This window comes from Hyposmocoma kahamanoa, unplaced genomic scaffold (genome assembly GCF_003589595.1).
Source record: "Hyposmocoma kahamanoa isolate Upper Pololo Valley unplaced genomic scaffold, ASM358959v1 63, whole genome shotgun sequence".
NCBI classification, from domain to species: Eukaryota; Metazoa; Arthropoda; class Insecta; order Lepidoptera; family Cosmopterigidae; genus Hyposmocoma; species Hyposmocoma kahamanoa.
The window spans coordinates 8572080-8596187 of record NW_020653851.1 but is presented as its reverse complement, the minus strand read 5'-3'; the positions used below and the strand labels follow the sequence as shown (position 1 = coordinate 8596187).

Genomic DNA, 24108 nt, shown 5'->3' with positions numbered 1-24108 from the left:
GCCGGACATCTACAGGATTACTTAAATGACGTCAATGAATCTGTTTAATTTTAGAACATAAGTAGTAACTTTTTGCACAATATTTTTATTAATTATCCGTATATGAATATTATATAAAACCTTTGGCCATATCGAGAAGCAAAATACGTAGACTTATGTATATTATTCCAGTCAAGTGATTAATTGACTGACCTGTTGTTGCGTAGTGCTCTAAGCGCGCATAACTCCGGTCCGGCTCTGGTGCGACGGTTCGTTGAGGTGACGCACGGCGGGCGAGCTGCGTGCCCACACCCGCGCGCCGCACCCAACCTGGCCGCGGTCGCGCTTGCCGCCATCGACGACTTCTACCGCAATTCTGCCACGCCGCATCAATGCGACGACAGAGAGGACGAGGTCCTATGCTTCGCTGATATACTCGAACACATGTGAGTTACCCGTCCTGCACAATAAATACAAAATAAATATCATTATCATTGTCCCATCGAGGATCCACCAGGCCAGTCCTAAACCGCCCACGTCTTAACGCTTCTCGCGGCCGTCACGTCGTCAATCCATGATATGCTTAACACGGCTAAAGTACTGACTTGTCTCTTGTATTTAGATAGATAAGGGATTTGAATTCAGCACATTACATCACAGCATTACATATAACAAGAAAATGAAAGTTACAACAAATAATGTACTGAAAAGGATTCTGTTTAGCACAATGTTGCCACCTTTATAAGTTTGCAGCGCTGATATTCTGCCGACATCTAAGTGGTGGGTGGCAAGCAAGGTGCGCGCGGTAATGAACAGTCGGCGGCACATCAATTGCAACAGTTGCACTACAAATCTGCTGCTATTGCCGATGGAATAAGGACGCTTTTAAGGTCGCTGCTGCGCCCAATGCGCCGCCGTACACACAACAACGACTTACAATATTTAAATTATAATTAAAATAAAAAAAAGAAAAAGTATTAATTTAAAAAGTATTTCAGGTGTGAATACGAAGACTGGCTAGTTGTAGTCGGTGCGGTGCTTCAACCGGTACCTATATGCGCGAGTGCGATGGCTTGTCCTGCCATCGCTGAACGACTGGGGAAGCTCTTGAATGTGATGGCCCACGACCCTCGGTGCGCAGCGCATTCTTGCGTGGCTCCCGCGCGCGCAGCCCGTCCTTACCCACCTTCTTGGCTTAGAGCCGCCGCTCCCTCTGACCCTCATTTAGCACTGCCTCAAGTGAAACTATGCAAATTATGGGGGGATATGGTAATTATACCAATTATATTTTTTAAACATTGGATAGTCCTTTCGTTTACATTACGCTGATTTCAATATTGTTTCTTTCAGCTTGGAAGTTTATTGAACTGCTGTTTCAAGCGAAAGAGTTTCCTACAAAGTATGAGCAAGCAACTACCCGATTTTCTTTTAGTAGCTTTAACCGAGCACGTAAGTATCTTGCAAAATAAAATTTGTTTTCAATTGCTATCTAAAATTCACTTACAATTTATACCATTATGTCACAGCCGGCTGCCTTAGATGCTTTATGCCTGATGCTGGAATGGGAAGTAGCAAGTGGAGAACAAACTCAGTTAGAAATTATTGCTGCTCTCCAGGGCACTGAGTTAGGAACTAAATATTATAGAGACCTTTGTGAAAGGCAGAAGAGTCTTCAAAGATTGGTGAGTTACCATGCTAATGAAAACTATTTTTAGATTTTACAATAGGCCTACTTATTATATTATTACAGTCGAAACATCATGGAAGTTAAATTAAATTGTAATCTTGATTGAAACCAACTCGCTGTCTAAGGTGCCAGTATTTCAATTTGATCTTGTTTCTAGCAATCGGAAGGTGGCCCAAGACAACTGGCCCTCCCAATTCGAGCCACAGACGAAGATGTGGCGGCACTGCTGGAAGCCGGAGCCCTCGGCAACCTCGAGTGTCTTTCTTTGGCGTTTACCAGCGTCACCAGTGCTTGTGCACATCATCTTATAAAGGTACCATTACTTTCTCACAAATTGAATATTGTTCATAGACTATACTGTCTCTGATTTGCAGTTGTAATACCAAGTGCCGATTATACAAAACAACACGTAAACTAAAATAAAAAATATATGTAACAATAGAATTCAGGAAAGTAGGTTCAAAAACAACGTAACCCGAATACGGACAGACCTGAATACCTGCAAAAACATTTCATGCATGACTAATAAAAATATAAATTGAGATCGCGGCATAAGCCAGCTAAACCCATTTTTTGGTAAGTACTATAGGCCAAAAAACAGTACAATGGTCATTAACCGCTTATCATGTCTGGAAGGAATGTTTCCAATTCTGCCCTCCTTGTCACAATTAACGCATTTGCATTTTGGTAACTTTCGAGATTCTTTTTTTTTATTTTTGATAACATCAAGTGACGAGACGAACAAGTTGTGCGCCTGGTGGTAAGCTATACGCCTTTCCATATCAGTTACAGTGCCACTCAGAGCTTTAAATTGCAAAGATCTGATGAAGATGGGGGCACTACCACTGCGCCCGTTCACGCTGAGACATAAGTTTGCAAGTCCCATGTGCCTGTAATTTCACCAAAATATATTATATAGAATATGTAATAATATATAATTATATAGATATTAGCATCTAAAGTTTTTCATTCTTTGCAAATTGTCAATTACGCTAATTTTGCTTAACAATAAAACTAAAACTAAATAAGACATTAAAAACCGTTTATAGGGGGTTGTAGATCTAGTTTTGCTGATTCCAGAATATTAATAGCCTAATTTCGCTAAAAATGTCCATTACGTTAGTTATCGTTGTCACACGGAAGGCAGAATTCTAACTCAAATATTGACTATTACCACTCATGCGCTTCGTTTAATTTGTAGCTACCCTCCCTGCGCTATTTGAACCTATGGGCGACGAAATTTGGGGATAGCGGTTTGCAGTTGATCGCAGAACACCTGCCTAGATTGCAGGTGCTCAACCTCTGCGAAACACGCGTCTCCGACAAGGGCATTGAGGCTTTATCAGGTATTTTAATCCTTCTCACAGTATCTTTGCTAAATGAGTTAATACCATTACAGTATAACATCCTTTCCACCTCATTTAAGACGAAATGTTATCGTGGTTGCGTAGGTTTTGAAGCGTATGAGGTAGAGGCGCGGAGAAATATTTAAGCATTTGTCTTTTAGAAATAAAATACACCTATATACATACTCTCTTACAGTAAAGAAGCTCATAATCCCCTGACGTATTTATTACGGAACACGTGCGAGAAAATTTGAAAAAGAAAATTTTGCGGAACTTCATGATTTTTTTATAAAAAAAAAATTTACTCAATCGTGTTTTGCGCCCCATAGTTCACTACCGGTATCTTCTGTTTTAAATTAGTATTTCAAAAATACACGGAATTTTGTTTGTGTGGTCGATATATGTATATTATTTAACGTTGCATCAACTATGTACTTATAATGTGGATAATTTGCAGGTCTATCCAACTTAAGGCGATTAAACCTGAATAGCACGAAACTATCAGCAGAGGCGTTCGAGACTCTACGTCAGAGACTACCCCAGCTGCAAGAGTATGACATCCGCTACACTGAAGCCTGGTGACCGAAAGAGCCTGCGCGACACAAAATTAAACAAGTTTTTAAGGCTTAGCATGTCTTGCGACAATGAAATTCAAATGGTGTATGGTGTGAGAAGTAACGAATATGATGTTCGGAAACTGCCGCGACTGCACGCGTCTTCTTTCTTTATAAAGCCTTTATTTCAACCCGCAAATTTGCCAGATATTTCAGGGTTATCTCTGAAATAGCAAAAATACATAAGCTATTTCATGCTAAATATGGAACTGTTTTTTTCGTATTGATGGGTAGAACCCATTAATAATCCCGCAGACCTTTAATGGTCACGCTGTACAAGGAAGGTAGTCGAAATCTCCGCGCGAGTTTCGCGTGCTTGACCAGTGCGAGCAACCCTATTGACATCTCACGAATTATCGCGTCAATTCGATTACCTACATCCGCATGAGATTTAGCAGCCACAATAGCAATGCGAAATTCGTCAGTTTGAACACTGAGTCGCTCAGAAACAAACAATGTGGCGCAAAAAACTTGTCACTATTATGCTAAGCCTACCATATTATTAGTACATAAATAGTTCCATCATAAGATTTACGTGTCGTGTTTATTGATAGCAAAATTTTACCTTTATGTGACCTTTAATTAAACATTCGGTTATTATTAGAAATATTATTTACTTAATGAAGTTTCTTAAAAATGCATAATCAAATATGAATGATCTTGTCAGAAACAGGCGATTTTGGAATACTCTTTACGTTTATTTTTAGTTGTTAGTTACATTTTCCTTTGTCCAGCAATGGAATACATTATAGTAAATCAAATAAACCTACCCATTAATTTAAATTATTTGTAGATAGAAGAAATGTACAGATTATTAGCCTAAGCACTCTGGGCCACCGCCGTGTAATGCTGGAACCGAGCTCCAATCGAAAAACTGTAACTAAAGTGTAAACATTAAATTTTAGATTTTCATCCTATAACAGCTCTCGAGCGCATTCTTTTGAACGTTCAATTGCTGCGTTTCTATGGTACATATGACATCAAATAAGTTGTCTTCCTTATCAAAGATGGAAATTGGTTTCTGTAAGACACGTTTATGGCTCAGTGTCAATTTTGGTCCGCACAACTCATAACTAAGTATAACAAGTCTAACGATAGTACTATCTCTTCCGCTAATTACAACGAGGGATAAGGACAGTAATTCTAGGACTGTTAAATTAGTTTAAGAGTCAAAAACCTGCGCGTCAAAATTGACCACCTAGATATTTAAAAATACGCTTAAAATGTTTAGTACTGTTATACATAGTAGATTAAGGTCTTATCAGGCTGTGAGAAAAGTACTAACATTCGAGAACATAAAAACTGAAATTATGGCGTAGTGTTGGTGTGTCAGGGAAATGATAAAATCACGAGTACTTAAAATGGAGACTCGATTTTATTATGGTAGGGTATATAGGACTTCAACTAAAGTTAGTTAATTGGAGACAGCTTAGGGAGCGCACAGTTTAATTCGGTCAGCGCCGTGCGTACGTGGAGTGTGAAGTCAGAAACTATTTTTACTATAAATATTTCTGTAAACGCAATTTTTTTCGGATGTAAAAACGCATAAATTGAAGAAATAAATTACGCTATTATAAATCCGAAAAAGAATTCCAATGTGTAATAGTTTAATTACAATTCTGAAAACCCAAGAACTCGATATTACTGGACAAATTTTCACACAGATCGAAATGACTGAATGAATGAATCAAAAAGTGCATCGTCCTGACAAGTGTCATCCTTTTTGCAGACAGTTGAACCTGCTTATCAACTTAAGTCTCATTTAAGTATCTCTTTTCCAACATCGGGCAGTATGCTCAAAACTTTTAAGATTCAGTCTGCACTTGTAGCTTTCTACTTATTGGAAACTTAAGCACTTCTGGAGTGCTCCGATACCCCTAGAAATTCTACTTGTAAGCCAGTCGTGTATCAGATGGTGATCTATATATTCAATCGCAGAACATATTGTTCCCTATGGGAAACAATTCACCTGCACTCAACGAGTCACTTCTAACTGTCTACGTTAATAAAAAGGGAAAAGGATGTGCCAAAAGACTGTCCTCCTAAACCAGGCGTTAGATTATGAATGAGGACCAGTATTTGTTTATTTTAATTTTAACGCACGCCAAGTAGAAGTGTACAAAGTGAATATAAACGCTATTCTATTAGTTCAAATCACTCGATTTTTTTGTTTAACCGAGTTTTCATATTTACAATACATTTCCCTGGGACATAAACACTTAGTGATGCGTGGATAATAGAAACACTGTAGGTAAACCAACCGTAAACCCAAGTAATTGTACTTTAAAGTAGTCTTAACAAGCGGACATCATTTAGCTGGTTTCAAATGTGCACTCAAGGCCCGCATGGGTAAAAGGTATGGGTTTAATAATAACTTACCCCAGCAATCTGAACGTATACGATTTATTTGTGAAATGTATAAAAATGAGGCGTGGATTTAAATCCTATTTCTCGTTTATGTGGTTCAAAGTGAACATTATTCATCTAGTTGAATTGAACGGGACGCATAATAATTGTCGTGCCATTTCCTTGTATAATTTCGTATATTAATTCATTTGTAAACATAGTTAGGCAACTCTATAAACTAGCCTGGTATATAGTTTTCTAAACCATTGTGAATGGGGAAAGTTGCATAAGCACCAATGAATACCTACGTTATATAACATTAATTTGCATGATGAGTTTTACTTCTTGCTTCTCCCTCGCATATTTTGCCACTATTTTATTCTCAGACAATATGCCAAATTGTATAATTATGCACAAGTACGTGAACTGAGTTATTGTTTAAAAGGTTAAGAGTAAAGAAGAGGTATAAGACTTATCCACTTTGTGAAAGTGTGAGAGTTTTTAATAAAATAATGTTATGTAAATACAATGGTCTTTTTTTAACATCATTTATAGAACTGTTTTTGAGGATATAAAGCAATAAGAGAATGAGCTTGCAAGGAAAACTTGTATCCCAATTTAAGTATTACGTATATATACTCCCAGAAACATAATTCGAGCCACTTCTCATTTTTGTCATAAAGGGCTAGAATACAAAAATAGTGTTATGAATGTTATTATCGAAGAAAAAGTTTTTCCCGATTTTGCAAAGCCAAATTCCCAACAAGGACTTATGGAAAAGACGTTTAGTGTAGTTTAGTAGTAGTTTCAAAATTGCACAATATTTTTTTATCAATCAAACATTTTTTAAGCTTAGGGCACTTAATACTGAAAATACGTACATACGTATTACGTACACATAATAATAAAAACGTGGTAGGTTAATGGTAATACAGAAACAACAACAATTTGTAATTTACTAAGGAATATATTTTGAGTTATTCTAACAGTATGTGTATGATACATAAATTATTTTAAATCTTAGTTTTTACACTTTTTATCACTTCTAAATTTTATTTCAGATTTTTTTCTCGTGGCCCTGTTTAAATTTACAAAATCTAAACGTATATAAAGTCAACGTAATAAGGTTAAATGAAACTAACAAATTTAATAAAGAGTTGATGAGTCTAATACATACGATGGTGCACTATAACTGTCAATCCTACAAACACATGGTTTGGTGGATAAAAAAAAAAATCAGTCGCCTGGGAAGTCATTATGCAACACCACGTACAGCTTCACCACGAAATTACCTAAATACTTAACATCACACAACTACCTAATGCAGCAAATTAAATGATAACAATAAATTTTAAAACTCACAAATACTAATATGGAAATCAGATAAAAGTTATTTAAGTCCTTTCTCAGTTTTCCTATTTTATATCACGGCGGTTATGACAGGCAAAAGTCCAAGCCTTGGAACATTGAGGTGTTCACATACATTTCGTATAAACTCCAAAATAATGTTACCAATCTAACCCAATAATCAATTCACTAAGAAAATTTATCGATAATCATATAGTCTAAATAAAAATACAATAGATTAGTAGTACCCAGTAGATATAAAAATAAATATTACAAATGAGTGAAACAAGTATCTTTTAAAAACATAAAAATTTACAAGTATTACAGTCAACATCTTATACTGTTTCATACTCATAATAAGTATATTAAGTAGACACATATATATATACTAAACTATTAATTTAAACAAAACATAAACCTAAGTGTAGACAATTATATTTAAAAAAACAATCATTTCATTTTACAAATTGGTCTAAACATGTTTTTTTATTGTTTGCTTTCAATAAAATTATGTGTACCACGTCTGAATGACTGGATTCATCTTAATTTTTGACGTCCTATAAAATTAAATTTGCTTATCCAATTATTGACTACGTTTGAATGTTAGTGCTGCAATAATTGATCATCCAAATTTCCACGTCAAATGCCTACAAAAAAATGTCAGTGCAAATAACAGAGTGTCTGTAAATTTCATGGTTTCAATGAAGTGTAATACTAATTTCCTTTGAATTTGTCTCTGGAACCCAGAGAAGAATGAAAACCAGAGACTGATGTTTTTCACTGAATTAAATTATTATGTCTCTGGCATAGGCAATATTTTTTTATTTTAGTTGCCAGTGGTTAATGTAGTGTAAGTTACCGCTATTTAGTGAACGCCGCAAATACCGCCCACATTATCTCGCAGGCATCAGGCCGCATGGCCTCAGCTTCAAAATCCAAGTCGAGTAATGATCGCACGCGTCGCGTGGCCAACTCATAGTCCTCGTCTGACAGTGGGGCAAAAGCGTTCTCCAAAACGTCCGCCGAATGAGCGAGCATTAAAAGCGCCAGTGACCGCTTATCAGCGTGTGCTACGTCAGTGATTGAACGGCGCAGTGCCGCCTCTTGAACCTGTAATTACGTTCCAAATACTAAAACAAATGCACTACTAAATTTTTCGTAAAAGTAGAGCCAAATGCGCAAACTATTCTGCATTCTTCCATGCTAATGACAATAATATTTGTAAAGTATGTAGTTAAGGAATATCCTGTAATGTATTATATTTTCCTAAATAATTTCTTGGAAACTTCAATTTAGTAGCAGCAGAGCTCTTTGTGAAAAAATTCGTCCAGGGAAGTACTGCCTTACTTATTTTGAAAGGAAAGAGTGCTGGTGAAATTACAGGTACATGGAACTTGTTAAATTTTTCTCAGTATGACAGGCAGTGGCAGTGTCCCTCAGATCTTTGCAATTTAAAGCTCTAGGTGGCACTGCAACCTCTCTCTCTGTCTCTCTCTCTCTCTCTCAATAATACAGTAAACATCCTAACCTTTTTGACTAAGCGGCATTTGACGACATTATCAGTTAGAGGATGTGTAGTCATGTCAAATAATAGAAAGTTTTGCTTCTCAGTTGTTAGCACTCCCTTTTCAACAAGATTCTTTGCCAGTCTCTCACGTACATTCTTTAGTTGATATTTGAGCTTCATAGGATTCCATGTTTCACCTAAAAACAGTAACATAAGCACATAGATCTGTGACAAATACCTTGCTGTATTCATAGGTAGTGCATTCAACTAGACCCATTGAAAGGGTAATTGAGGTATTTACTTCTAAATTAAATAATTACATTGTCAAGAAAAGCATCTGTTCGATTAGTTTGTTATTGTTGAATATGAGACAGACAAAAAATAAAAAAATAAATAAAATTATTAACACAAATTATTACAAATACATAGGTTGCCACTAACAAACATGTCAAATACATATTAAATAATAATGAGCATACCACTAAGATATTCTATCCAACTTTGCACAGTTTCAGGAGGATCAGTGCCTGATATATGTTTCAAAGCCTCATCTAGTAGCACATCACCAGTAGGAGTGTCTGTAATAACAAACAATAAATATACTGAATAATGTGTTAATTCTTTTTATAGACCCTAAAATTATTAGAAATTACACACCAGCTATTTAAATGTGTGTATTTGATTTCAGTAATGATACTGCTGTGATATACATACATAGTCAGCTGTGACCTGGACATACTCCCTGGTGGTGTCCATGCAATGTAGCAATGCTGGACACCTCAGCATAGCTATTATGGTAGCCATACTCCCTATGCAGAGCATACTACTACGGTACACTTAATTGATCAATTTGATTCTGAATATTAATTCACCTGGAGAAATACAGTCAAAAAGGGGAATTACAATGGAAAGACATTACATGACATTTCATCAGGGATATTGTAATTATGCATAACTAGAATTGGATTATGTGTCCATTTCAATAATTTACTGGCCAAATCGAAGCCGTGTAAATGTCGCAACGCAAAGTTTAGAGTGATTTACGGGAATCTATTATTATGAGTCCATAGATAACATAAATTAATGCTTACTGGGCAAAAATGAAAGTCATAGCCATTGAAATAATGAAGTAATAACATAAAATCCTTCTCCTGTAAAGGTTGGCATACTGCAGATATGCGCCTTTCACCAATGCTACATACACGTATTTGCACTATCGCTGACAATTTGGAAATATATAAAATATTTGTAAGGTATTAAGTTTGAGAATGGACTACAGTAGCTAATTTATATTAAGCACTATGTTTGTATGTTTTTTATCTATATATGACTACTACATAAATTGTAGCTCTAGTATGCTTTACATCTACACACAAAGGAAATCCATTGCTGTACATATATTTACTATGAACAATAAAGAAAACTTCCTAAATTTGGTCACTTATTACTATGAAACTACTATTAGTTACAGTTTCATGGTGAATTAAGCTAATATACAATACATATTACAAATATAAAGTGTTTTCATAGATGCAGAACCAATTTATAAACAAATTCTCATAAATTATATTAAAAAAAAGTAATATGAACAAGGAAAACAGTTGTCTGTTTTGTAGGTATAAAGTGTGAAATTTTATGGTACAAATGTTTTGGTTGAAGCATAATGCATTTACAAGTATACGCGATTAAAGTTTACATTAATTATACCACACGCAAAATAGGCGCTTTGTCGTCGAGTTGCCCAAGTTGCAGCCCGTTGCACAATGTACCAAGTAATTATGAGATGAGACTAGAGATGAGATTGCATTACCTGATTTTACAATGACTTTCCTAGATAGCAATCCTTTTCTTCTCATACCAGCTCTTTCTAGTTCAACGCGACCTCTTAACCCAAGTTCGATGAGGATACATCCTCTCAGACCGCTGGATATGCAATCATTCCAAAATGACGTGTAACCCTGAAATGATCATCACATTCACATATCATGAACAAGTCACGACTCACACAAGGCAATGCGGCAGTGCCACGTTAGATTTGTAATGAAAACAAAACACATACTTCTTTGTCCTTGAGCCCTAACAGTAACACTTCTTCCATTAGAGTCAATCGAGTTTCCTTTGAATCCCCGTCATCATAATTTTTATCATTTTTCTTATCATCGACGTCGTGGTTTTCCTTTACTGTTCCGTCCGAATTGATATCCTTTACAATGTTTCTTCGTTGCACTAAACCCTCGCTTCGATTCATTTTAACATTTAAAATACAAACAAATCACTAAATATTTAGAGCTTACGGTACATAGATATTTTTATTTTCGGAATAAATGTAAATTGTAAACGAAAGTTGACGTTTTGCTACACGACGTATTTGGTGGAAAAATATAATATGGCTGGCGTCCGATGACGTTTAACGTTCGTTTTTATCTTTCACTATATCGAAAATCGTTGAAATTTATTCTAGTTTAGTAAATTGAGAGACTTTTAAATATTTAATTGAAGGAAAAAATACTATTGCAATAATAACTAAACATTTAACACAGATTAATGATGAAATTAACTATATTGTAATGTTGAATCCCTTAAAAAAAATGTTGTACAAAATATAGAATTTGCGTTTGAACGAAACGTTTCGCCTTAGAGATCTGGCGCAAAATTTAAAAAAGCATGTATCACATTTTTTTTCCATCCTCATATTATGATCACAACCTTAGACTATTTTTGTTCCATTCTCTAAGATTACAACAGTATAGTAGATTGTACAACAAATGCATAAAACGCGTCATTGTACTCGAGAAGAGTATATCCTGCATACTTAAGTCGAGGGTAAAATGGATTTTATGAACGAGTTATACATTCTGCTTTTCACTTCGATTGCGAGGAAATTAAACAGCAATATTACAAATAAACGATTATTTAATTAAAATTGAATGTAAAATTACAACAATTAGATATATTTAATGTGATTTTTTTTTATGCACTAGAGCATGAAATCCTATTTTATGCAGCCACTCAGCATAAATACGAACTTTTAAGAGCATGAGAAGTGATAAAGTTATTATACTTTTTCCTGCAATACACACAGTAAGACAGGAATATTGTAATAAGAAAAAAAAATAATTAACAACTTAACGATTTAAAATGACTAAAGTTTGAAATGATTTCAAAGATTGCAAAGAGTAGGGGAGATGGGGCCTTTGAATTTTTTTTACATATCTGGTTGTTAAGTCCTAAATCATTATCATTTATTTGTTTTGTTTGCTGCTGTAGTTAGACTTATTATATGTCTACTATCACTCATAAAATTAAAAAGTTTTTATTACGTTTGTGAAGGAACTCAAACCAGCCTAGGGCATAATCACAGGCCTATTACAATGAAAAGTTTGCAGGGAACCGACACTCAATTAAAGTTTAAATTATTAACTGCAATTACTCCACTAGTTTGTTATAATTATTAATACTTGAAAGCACTTGAAAGGTCATAGATAGTCAATGGCTGCTTTGTGAATGGGCAACAGTTTGCTTGTCTAAGTGATGGAATGAAAAACTGAAATATTATTAAATTATTAAATTAAATTCTTATAATTAAAAAAATTAAATTTAAAAAAATTAAAAAATTAGGTCTATATTATTAAATGAGGTGCTTCCTCCAACATCTCGCACATTTCCCCTTCAATTTTTGTTTGTAATTCTACTGGCCTAGCAAAAACTTCTATGACCACACTAAAAGAAGAAAAAATAGCAAAAAATTGGTAAGGGCTAGGAATGCATGTCATCCGACCCTGAGGTCGAGCACCCCTGCTTTACGAAAGTTGCAAATTGTAAACATAAGTGACTCGAAAAGTTGACTTAGCGAGCAATTTTTGTTTTTGTGACTTTCCATGTAAATTTTTGTTGCGACTGTTTCTTTGACATTTGAAGCGTAGTTTCTGCTATACGTGCTATACACACCTCATTTTCCTCCGTTATTTTATTAGTTTTTTAGTGAAATTCGGCATATAGTTCTTCACCCGACAAAACCGCGAAATGCAGAGAAAACAATATGGCCGACACGATCAACCATATACTTGAAGCAAAGTCAATGTTAAAGTCAAAGATTATTTATTCCATAGGTAAAATAAATTTACTTAATTTACTTTATTTTTCAAGTGAAAACGTCACATTTAAGCTACTGTTCGTTCACTACGCTGACCTCTCTGAGAAGAACGAGCAAGAAACTCTAGGGATTGCTCTTTTCAAACAAACTTAAATGCTATGGAATACACTTTGAATCAAATTTGTGTGGATTCTGGAGCCGTGTCGTCTTTCCATACATCTTTATCTAACAATAGTAGTAGCCTTCAATTTTGTAATATGATTTTTCGATCAAAATATTTTTAATGTAGTTTTTAAACTTAGGAAATGATAAACTTAATATATGCTCCGGAATCTTATTGTAAAATCGTATACAGTTCATGAGTTTGGACTTAGCTGTAAGGTTAATATTATGGATATCTTCTTTCTTATTGAAATTATGTATATTTTTACGGGCATATAAAATATTTGAGTAAATGTACTGTGATGCCACTGTCATGATACCAGTCTCTTTAAACTTTTCTCTGAGAGAAACCCGAGAGCCTGGACGGTACAAAGAACGAATCGTTCGTTCTTGCAATACAAATATGGTTTGAATATCTGCAGCTTTACCCCACATGAGAATCCCGTAGGACATCACACAATGGAAGTAACCAAAGTAAACTAGTCTAGCAGTACTAACATCGGTAAGCTCACGTATTCTGTGGACTGCGTATGCAGCGGAGCTTAATCTGCTGGCCATATATGTGGAAACCATTGAAGTTTACTATCTAAGGTCACTCCCAAGAAGACTGCTTTATTAACAAGGTCTAACTTTTCTCCGTTTATTTCTATGCTTGGACTAGTCGATTTTACGTTAGGTAATTCAAATTTAACACATTTTGTCTTCTTGGCATTAAGCCAATAAGCAATAATAATAACAAAATATTAATAAAATAATGCTAAAAATAGAAAAAAAAATGAAAATAGAGTGAATAAATTAATAATATATGTAAAAATAATAGTAACAATAGATTAAAATATTATATTATATATTTGTAAACGCCAGCCGCCCAGTAGTCACGAAACAACATTAAAAATTATCGAGTTCTTAGGTTTTCGCGATTGTTATACATAGGAATGAAACTATTTTTCCGGATTTAAATCGCGTATTTTTGTTTTTTCAAACAAACCGACGTTTCGGGCCCTTTACAGGTCCCACGGTCACGGTTGACTGAGGTGGTACAGTCTTCAACCAGTTATGTCTAATATTGATGCAAACCACCCTATTTTTTTCACTATAGTTACAATAGTTATTAATTAAATACCTTATTTTTAATTTTACAAAGAAAACATTCCAATTTACGCTACATTAAGTTTTACAAATTATTTTATTGAATGAATTTTTTATTAAGTTTAATTTATTATTAATTATTAATAGAAATTAGAATAAATTAAAACATATTAATTAGTACTGCAGTCTTATGTCTGTTTGGGATTTTTCATTAGAGGAAATACTGGATCCCAAACTGGTGGTACGGAGAAACCATCTTCCCTGTTGAAATTAGGATGTTTTTTAATTTCAATGGCCTCTCGCAGCATCCTGGGCAGATAACGGACTTCTTTTGCAAGGACCTGGGGTTTGTCAAACTTCATTGAATGTGTAGGTTTGTCCATGACATGCTCGCAGACTGCAGACTTGTTTACGCGACGGTGTTTGACATCAGCTATATGTTCTTTGACGCGGGTACAAATACTTCGCTTTGTTTGTCCAATATAAGAGAGACCGCACTCACAGTCAAGCTTGTAAACTCCTGCATCCTGTAAGGGGATGTTACATTTCACGGGTCTCTGGAACTGAGAAATCTTCCTCAGGGGCTTGAAATAGGCAGGATTCCACGCCAATGCCGCAGACCCCGTGTGAAACCACCAACAGTCGAGAGAAGACCTGCCATCTTACCTTACGTGAGAGGTGTTACAGACAAGATCGGAAGAGTCCTCAGGCGCGCATCTATCAAGACCTATTTCAAGCCCCTGAGGAAGATTTCTCAGTTCCTGAGACCCGTGCAATGTAACATCCCCTTACAGGATGCAGGAGTTTACAAGCTTGACTGTGAGTGCGGTCTCTCTTATATTGGACAAACAAAGCGAAGTATTTGTACCCGCCTCAAAGAACATATAGCTGATGTCAAACACCGTCGCGTAAACAAGTCTGCAGTCTGCGAGCATGTCATGGACAAACCTACACATTCAATGAAGTTTGACAAACCCCAGGTCCTTGCAAAAGAAGTCCGTTATCTGCCCAGGATGCTGCGAGAGGCCATTGAAATTAAAAAACATCCTAATTTCAACAGGGAAGATGGTTTCTCCGTTCCACCAGTTTGGGATCCAGTATTTCCTCTAATGAAAAATCCCAAACAGACATAAGACTGCAGTACTAATTAATATGTTTTAATTTATTCTAATGTCTATTAATAATTAATAATAAATTAAACTTAACAAAAAATTCATTCAATAAAATAATTTGTAAAACTTAATGTAGCGTAAATTGGAATGTTTTCTTTGTAAAATTAAAAATAAGGTATTTAATTAATAACTATTGTAACTATAGTGAAAAAAATAGGGTGGTTTGCATCAATATTAGACATAACTGGTTGAAGACTGTACCACCTCAGTCAACCGTGACCATGGGACCTGTAAAGGGCCCGAAACGTCGGTTTGTTTGAAAAAACAAATATACGCGATTTAAATCCGGAAAAATAGTTTCATTCCAACATTAAAAATTACAAAAATTTAATCACAACAAAATATAATTGTAAGTCAATGCAACAAAAGCATAGAATGGAACGCACTATTTTCCATCCTTCTATGAACGCTATAGATAAAATAAAAATATCATGACCGCGTTTGAATTCTGCAAACCAGCTATAAATAGTCGTTTTGCATGGTGCTTCATTTATTTTATTAAGTTATCCATAAATTCGTAGAAAAACATACTACGAAAATGTTCACAAGTTAAATCCAAGGTGATGTTGTCTACATTTCTACCAATTTCTAAAATGACGCCACAATGTAAAAACAAGTGACAGTCACATGAAACAAACTGTATTCTACTGTTAGAGGGTGGAAAAAAAAAATAGTCTGAATACTCAATGCTCAAGTCAGGATTTGAGCAGACTTGAGTATGATTTCAAGCACTGGAAATACGACCCTAATGGCAAGGATTTGAGTATGATTTTCAGTGCTCACTGCAATACTCAAGTCCTGACTTGAGTATTGAGTAGAGTTCTGGAATACGACCCTAAGATTCTACAGCCAAAGAGTTCCATTTTCAAATGTTGTAATTATTTATGTAAATGGCTAGTTCCAGAAACTTATAGTGAGCCCTATGTATTGAAGTGTAATAAATAATTAACAAAGAAGTTGATTAATTTGATTTATTTTAATGAAGATAATTAAAATAAAACATATATTCGCCACACTGATATTAAGCAAATTTTTAAAATCGGATGATATACTTAAGGTAGACCTGGTAGACCCCAGACCACTTGGATGGAACCGTCGAAAGAGACTTGAAGACGATGAGTGTAGACCCGGAGATTACGCAAAGGTGCTCGGAGTGGCGCACGCGGACTTGGAGGTCTGACGCCAACAAGCCAGGACAAAGAAGAAGAACCCACTTGATTAGTGTATTGTAATTTGCCAGGTGTGCTACACGCTACTTTATCGGCTTTACAACCTCTGTGGGGTAAGATTAAAAGATATACGAATAATACATGAATTTGCTGGATGTGTAGTAAATTATTCAAGTATTTTGGCAAGTAGCTCGTATTATCTTTTACAGTACATAGGATTAAGTCCATAATAAATGAAGTAGTTTTTGTTCTTAACTGCCATGATCGGAGGGTTTTACCGGTAAAAGCAATTAGTATAAAGCTTTTGAAGCATGAGATTATAGAGCAATAGTCACATACATCCTTTATGCATTCCGCTGCGCGCGAGTCGTCTCTAAAAAGAGAGTATACAATAGCACATACTGTCAAAACTACATTTGAACATTGTATCATTTAAATAGCATACAAATTTGCGGTTGAGTAAAGTGATAATTTGTACAGTGAATGCGATGCTGAGAGTACCTACACAATTTCTTGATTGGATAGAACTAACATCGACATATACGATCTGCAAGTAATAACTTTCCCTATAAACAGGTCACTAATATTTTTTACCGTAACCTCCAACAGCGCTATAAATAAAATTCAAATCATTATGTACACGGAATACAGTCAGACATAAAGATTAGATAGGAATATTTACAATTCTGAATTAAAACCAATATTACTAAAACGATTATACACATTATTAGCTAAAGCTATCATGTGTTCGTCATTTGTTTTATCAGTTGAGAAAAACGGTGTGCGCGTACAAATAGTGCTCATTCGTTCATCTGCGCGGACGCATCGTGCCGTTGGATTCATAGCACGTGCATTGATACCGGCCGTCGTGTTATGGGTGTAGAGGAACAGAATCAGGATACGGTATGCCATTAATAAACTCGTTTATTGTTTACTTTTAACTTATATTGTGTATGCATTCGTTATGTGAAACTCTAAATCCATGAATTGTTATGTTACGCGCCAAACTTGAATGTGCGTTAGTTCTTTGCCGGATGAACTTCATACTGTAGAACGCGTGCATGCGATTAGGGCAAAGCGCCAGTTGGCGGCTGAACTCGCGACACGCCTGTCGCACCACTACGATAGAATTTTCCGTGTCCGCACGACCTAATACAGGGTCAACAAAAGTGAAGTAGTTTAAAAATTATCCATTTATTATACAGAAAAAGTGCGTAAAACAATAAAATGATTTAAAAGTGCTTAGTATTGTGACGAAATTGCCGAAAATCTACTTACTCTACTTTAGTTTTTACTAACTTCTCTACGTTAGATTTTTCAAATTGTTTACTTACGTAGCAGGTGAGATTTGGATACGCAGCATACATATTTCAACTTTAAAAACTCCTTGCTTAGGTAGGTTATTTGTTCATCACGGTTTTCCCCATGTTATTGATTACGTCGGTGCAAATTATACGAATCCAATGTATGTACTTACTATAGCCTTCTATTTGAAATCAATGTTTCCTTGAAAACAGTCAGTTACTGCAGGTATTAATTTATTTAATATTTCACATTAAAGGACAATGATATGCCGAACGTAATTTCATTTTTATATCAATGTAATGAGTTTCCAAGACGTTTCGGTAAAGATGTACGGTACAGCCCAAAACAATAGGCCCGTTACTTGACCGTGTAGCCGCCGAAATTGACGTAGGTTCGTAACCGGACATAACACTTTTGCATTGTCCTACAATGTAAAAATACCACATCTGTAATATATTATTACAAAAATTCTATTGATCGGATAGATTCTGAAAATTATGGCTTTTATTAAAACACTCTGGTACACTTCTAGTAAAAAAGACATATCTTAACATGAAGTTTTTTAGCAACTGGTAATAATAATATTAATTTAACTGCTTCTGTGGTCGAACGGTTACCATGCCACGCAGGGGTCCCAGGTTCGATTCGCGGGCCGGGAGAAATATTTGTACGGCCTATATTTCTTTCGTGAGTTTGGGTGTAATTTGTGGTTGTCTATGTGTGTGCATGGCACCTGCGTCACAGTGTTTCCCTAGTGCGGGGCTATGTTGAGTGTGTACGTTACTATATAATAAACAATAGATTTTTATTGAGTAATTAATTAGTTTTTGACTGACAAATTAGACTTTACCTTAACTGACAGCTAAAGATATGATTGCATGCATTCTATAATATTTCACACGTGCTTATTGCGCTTAAACTACTAAAGCCTTAATCATCACGCCACTGATAAATAAATGTATGATAAGAATTGCTGGGTGTGTGTTACCAGTGGACTTGTTACGAATAACTACATAATACGTCATTACCCTTTTTGAAAGTAACATAATTTAGTGCCCAAAAAGTGATATTAAAAGGAGATTATATTAATTCAAATTAAAAATAAATGATGCCGATAGAACAACAGTCAGAGAGAAAAAAGTAACAAAAAATGAATAAAAATGTATTTTTTTCATTGTGTGACAATCACAATTAGGTATTATTATGCCTGTGAAATGCTATAGGATTTATGTACTAATGCCCTAATTTCAAATGCAGGAAAAATAATTCGAGATAACAAAACAAGGAGTTACAATTAATAGGTGCCTTTATGAAGTGAACGACTATATTGAGAATTTATCTTTTAACTGGGGGTCACCCCATAACATTTGTTGCCTCTGATAAAAATCCCATTGTAATGATAAAACGTCGAAACATAAATTACTTTGATATATTATATGTTATAGTCGTACTCCTACATTATGAATAAAATCTCAAATTAATATTGACAGTAAAATATCTAAAGGTTCAATAGGTTGGCAGGTATGGCCTATTGAGCAACACCACAATGGTAAACATTGAGTTGTGAACGAGTTATGCAAGCAGGCACATCAAACTAAGGTTTTGCATCAATAATAGAAGTCGTTTTGAACAGATTTATCTCTAAACATATATGAATTTTAATAGATAATTTTACCGGTATTTCACACGCCATTATTTTTATTTTTCTGCAATTATGTAAGAAAACTCTACATATACGTAACTTTCTTAGTTGATTGTACTTTGGTACATTATTTGAAAACGTAATAATGTGTATATGACATAGACGATTTCTAAGCAACAATGCGAAAAAAAATAGCATCGCAACGGCATCTTGAAAATTGTTGCTGGCTTTTATTGTACAATTTTAATTAGGTTGGGCAAATAAACCTGTATTTATGTTATATTAAATTAATAGCTATTGTTGTGTGATACTAACCTACTCTAAGTGAAAATGTTACTAACATAAATATGAATACAGGTACATACCTGAAATAAAGAAATTATGTTCTATTTTATCGGCTGGTCTGGAAATCTTTGGGGGAGGCCTAAGTTCAGCAGTCTTCCGGTTGATATGATGACGATGATGATTCTATTTCATAAACCGAAAATAAATTAATTTATATACGTAAATTAAATAGCACCTTGCATGATCTTGTACAAAAAAGTTTGTGCAAAGTATATATAATATTTATCTATTCAAATAAAACCAAACCAAATTATTATTTATTATGTTACTTTTATAACTTTATGTAAGTATATTACGGATACAGACGCGCTTTCACGCACACAATCGTTATCTACTTTGTTACGATTTAAGAGTTATAGGTTAATACTTACGTAAGGCAAAAAAAAAACATTGATAAGTAGGTACAATAACGCATTTACTTACTTGTGTATGGTAAATAAACACGGATGATTGACCACTGCCTTTTATGCAGATTATTTCAATTAAACTCTTAATAGCATTAACCACAATATTACATAGGATGGAAAAGGCCTAAAGCTAAGTTAACAACGTGGATTACAGGACATTATGGATCCTGTAGGGCACTGCAAATTACATTTATAGAGAGGTTCTACTCTTCACAAAAGTTAGAAATGTTGCTTTCTCTTATGTTTACGTTACGTTACAAATAAGTATTAACTTATTAATATATATAACTGAAAATTATGGATAGCATATTCTTTCGAGAGAGTGATGAAAAAAGAAAATGGGAAAATGGAGCATTGATTGTATTATTCTTTTATTAATTATAGAAAATAAGTAAAATATTATTTATATTATCAATTGAATATAATAATTTTTTTGCTTTAATTTATTTATTATTGTATCAAATAATAAAGAAGGAACATTCTTTTGTTTGAGGTACAGGTAACTTCTTTCAATGTAACTTAAGTCATATAAGAACTCTGTTTAAAATGTGGTACATTTTTATCTGATTACGACAAATCTTTTAAAGTTAATTATTTAAAGTACTCTACCGTTAGTGGGAAATTTTAAAGTTACTTTTTTGCAGGTATCTGACTTCGGTGGCAATTTTTATTACTATATAATAAATTATTGGAAAATTTCGAAACAAATATTAAATAATATTTCAGGTGACTGTACTCGAATATGAAATAATACTTCTTGATAATATTCCTCAATATTTAAATAATAGAAATTGCCACCGAAATTAGGTAGTAAGAGCTAACCTGAAAATTACCCTAATGCTAATTACTAACAACTCAGAGTAACAATTGACGTGTAGGACATTGCTAATAAAAATCCTCTAAGTAGTGGTCAAAAACGTGGCTTTATGCTGTTTTGAATAATTATGTTTTAAGTCTTTCAAATCTATTGTTTTTTCCCTTCGTTTGGCCCGAAGTCGGAAGTCGGAGTATAGTGCTGCAAAATATAAACAAACTAGTAAAATATATTATACGTCATTACTCGTAATCCTCACGATAAATCGTCAAGAGAGCATTAAAATTTTTACAGAACACGGATCCGCGTTATCTTTTGTTACATAACAAGTTTAACGAACGATTATCTTTTTACACCTTTAAGTCTTATACTATTTATGGTTTTATTACTGCAGTCAATTTATATCTAAACAGTTAAGTAAAGCATTTAAAAAACTGTTTTATTATATTATTTACTATAATCATATCGATAGAGTTAGGACATTAAGAGAAGATAAAAAAATATATCAAAAATTTATGATTTGTATACATAGTTTACGATGCCTTACTTTCTCAAAATCGTATCTTAGAAAGAGTGATTATTCAGGAGATGGCAAATCTTTCTATTTATTTTACATTTTTTATCAAGGCTGTTAAGTTAACTGCCTCGCTACGCAGAGGTACCTGGTTCCATTCCCGGGCCGGGAGAAATATTTGTATGGCCTACATTTGTTTATCTCTCGTGAGTTTGGGTGTAATTTGAGGTTGTCTATGTTTGCCATGGCACCCGCGATACAGAGTTTAACTAGTACGGGGTTATGTGTGTGTACGCGTTTATTGAATTGCATTGTAATTTGGACGCATTACTTTAAGAACAGGTAAAAACCAGTGTGTAAATATGAAGGAAATGTGATGTGAAATCAGCCTGCAAAATTTGTATATACAATACATCTTTTGCATTTCAGTAACTTTGTGCTTTAAGATACGAGTTTGAGAAAGTAAGGCGACGTTATGTTACATAAGTTACCATTGGTATAATAAAGCCACATGTGATCATACTTCAAACGTACTTTTATCAAATAAACGTCGTACGACACAAACTACATGAAACAAATTATGTGTCTAATGGGTGACGGTTTTTTTTTATAATATCAAGTGACGGGACTAGCGATGAAAGAGATTCAGCCTTTTAAGGAGTTTTATAACGACTCGACTCCATTTTACAGGACTCGACTCTAAAATTAAGACTGGACGTTCGAGTTTTTATTAATAAGACTCAGTCGTCATCCTAATAGACTTAAAAGACTTAAAAGTCTCAAACGATTTATACGACTTGAACGACTTAAACGCGACTTGAACGATTTAAACGACTCGAGTTATTTGTAATGGACTTATACCTATTTTATGTCTTACTAAACCCGAAGTTTATAAATAAAAATGACGTAGTATGTACTAAATAATCACGTTTATTTACTTATAATAAAAATTAGGATTCAAAGAGTGATGTAAGCAATAGGTTTTATAAGATTTTAAGACCTAATTATATAATGATTGCATACAATCCTTTTTCTGCGAGTAAATTAAAATAATGAAATACAACCAATATTTAAAAGTCTGGCAATCCAGTTCTAACGTGCTCTTTTTTTATTTTGTGTAATATTGGCCTGTAACCACATAATAAGTATATTATGAAGTCCTGGTACTTTTGTTTAAACTTCTAAAGAAACCCGTGCACAGTAGTGAGATACAATTTATCTGTAATACATAGAACAAATATATACTCATGGCTTGCGACTCTCGAGGCTATAAGGCGCCAATTCTGTGGTTTTAGTGAAAAGGGGTACAACTAAAAAAAGCCAACTTTACAAGGAAACGCGAAAAACACTTCACGCTGAATATCATATCTATTTTTCGCGTCTCCTTGTAAAGTTGGGTTTTTTAATTTGTGCCCCTTTTCACTGGAGCCACAGAATGTTTTAGTCGTTTTAGTCCTATAAGTCCTATAATTCGACTCGAATTTGTCTTCAGTTTTAGCCTTATGACTCAAGACTTGAAGGCTAAAAGACTAGACTAGTCGCGAGGCGTTAAAAATTAGTCGAGGTTTTTTAAAAGGCCTTAAAAGACTGAGTTTATTTCATCGCTGGACGGGACGAACAAGTCATGCGCCTGATGATAAGCTACACTGTCAGCCTGTCTATAACAGTTGCAGTGTCACTCAGCTGTTTAAATCGCAAAGATCTGAGGCGCACTGCCACTGCGCCCATCATCCTGAGACGTAAGTTGACAAGTCCCATGTGCCTGTAATTTCACCAGCACCATTACCCTTCAAAACCGGAACACACTACTTACTGCTGACATAATGTCAGCTTGGCGGCAGAAATAGATAAGGTGGCATTACTTCCCTGGACAAACCCTTTCACAAGGAGGTCTACTGCTACTAGAACTGCTATTAGTTTATAACTCTTCTATTGAAGCATAAAAAAGTTACAGATTGATTTCGTTCGTAGAATCTTTAAGCCTCGCTTCTGAAAAGTTGTCATTTTGCAGATGTGGCCTTATTACATCCAGGGTGTGATATAAGTATAATTATGCATGCTTAATACAAGAAAAAATATCATTAAAGTAATATTAATGATTATTTTTTCTGTTACCAACATGTTTGCTTTATAAAAAGTTCTTCTTTATATTTAAGGTGAAATTACAAGCACATGAGTCTTTTCAACTTATGTCTAAGAGTAACGGGCGCAGGGACTCACCACATTTATTCACACGGAATCGCATTAAGCCGGTCAAAAAAACCTTTATGCCCATGAAATAAGAGCGAAAAAGGCGTTGCGTGTTTCGCTTCAGCTCGGATCGCCGATGCGAAATGCACAACGTCATTTTCGCTCTTATACATGAACTTAAAGATTTTTCTGACTGACTTAATGCGAGCAAATCCGTGTCGATAAGTGTGTGTCGAATCTCTTAATTTTATTTCTTACTGTGTATTATTGTGTTGTGGCGTTATGTATATAAATGGATTCTATTCTATTCTATTCTATTCTATTCTATTCTATTCTACTCTACTCTACTCTACTCTACTCTACTCTACTCTACTCTACTC

General features: G+C 34.6%; 3 protein-coding genes across 5 annotated transcripts in view; 2 read left to right on the top strand and 1 right to left on the bottom strand.

Annotated features, from left to right (window-relative positions):
- The window catches only part of LOC113230095 (C-Maf-inducing protein-like), a 33846-nt gene extending 27355 nt beyond the window's left edge, over positions 1-6491 (top strand). Inside the window, exons 8-14 of the mRNA XM_026463852.1 lie at positions 207-425; positions 978-1248; positions 1330-1428; positions 1506-1661; positions 1824-1979; positions 2868-3012; positions 3470-6491. Of these exons, the coding sequence (XP_026319637.1) occupies positions 207-425; positions 978-1248; positions 1330-1428; positions 1506-1661; positions 1824-1979; positions 2868-3012; positions 3470-3594 (1171 nt within the window). The 3' untranslated portion in view covers positions 3595-6491. The remainder of the gene's footprint in view (positions 1-206; positions 426-977; positions 1249-1329; positions 1429-1505; positions 1662-1823; positions 1980-2867; positions 3013-3469) is intronic.
- Positions 6492-7016: 525 nt separating this feature from the next.
- Positions 7017-11209, bottom strand: LOC113230291 (Golgi phosphoprotein 3 homolog sauron). The gene is made up of 5 exons (XM_026464159.1): positions 10886-11209; positions 10637-10784; positions 9306-9404; positions 8848-9023; positions 7017-8429 (listed from the first exon to the last, which is right to left on the bottom strand). Exons 1-5 carry the CDS (start codon positions 11072-11074, stop codon positions 8181-8183), a joined length of 861 nt encoding a protein of 286 aa, XP_026319944.1. The 5' UTR covers positions 11075-11209; the 3' UTR covers positions 7017-8180.
- Positions 11210-17315: 6106 nt separating this feature from the next.
- LOC113230002 (long-chain-fatty-acid--CoA ligase ACSBG2) overlaps positions 17316-24108 on the top strand; it is a 37361-nt gene continuing 30568 nt past the window's right edge. The window contains exon 1 of one of the 3 annotated variants that reach the window (XM_026463720.1): positions 17316-17414. In XM_026463720.1, coding sequence (XP_026319505.1) covers positions 17385-17414 — 30 coding nt within the window. In that variant the 5' untranslated portion in view covers positions 17316-17384. Of the gene's footprint in view, positions 17415-17621; positions 17853-17890; positions 17907-24108 lie in introns of those variants that run through there. The other 2 variants (XM_026463721.1, XM_026463722.1) reach the window with 2 other exon arrangements.

Excerpts from the sequence above, each read along its gene's own strand:
- LOC113230291 (XM_026464159.1), bottom strand. The coding sequence starts at position 11,074 with ATGAATCGAAGCGAGGGTTTAGTGCAACGAAGAAACATTGTAAAGGAT. Across the intron at positions 9,024-9,305 it reads TTGGATAGAATATCTTAGTG|GTGAAACATGGAATCCTATG; the intron begins GTATGCTCATTA and ends TACTGTTTTTAG. Across the intron at positions 8,430-8,847 it reads AATGCCGCTTAGTCAAAAAG|GTTCAAGAGGCGGCACTGCG; the intron begins GTTAGGATGTTT and ends ACGTAATTACAG.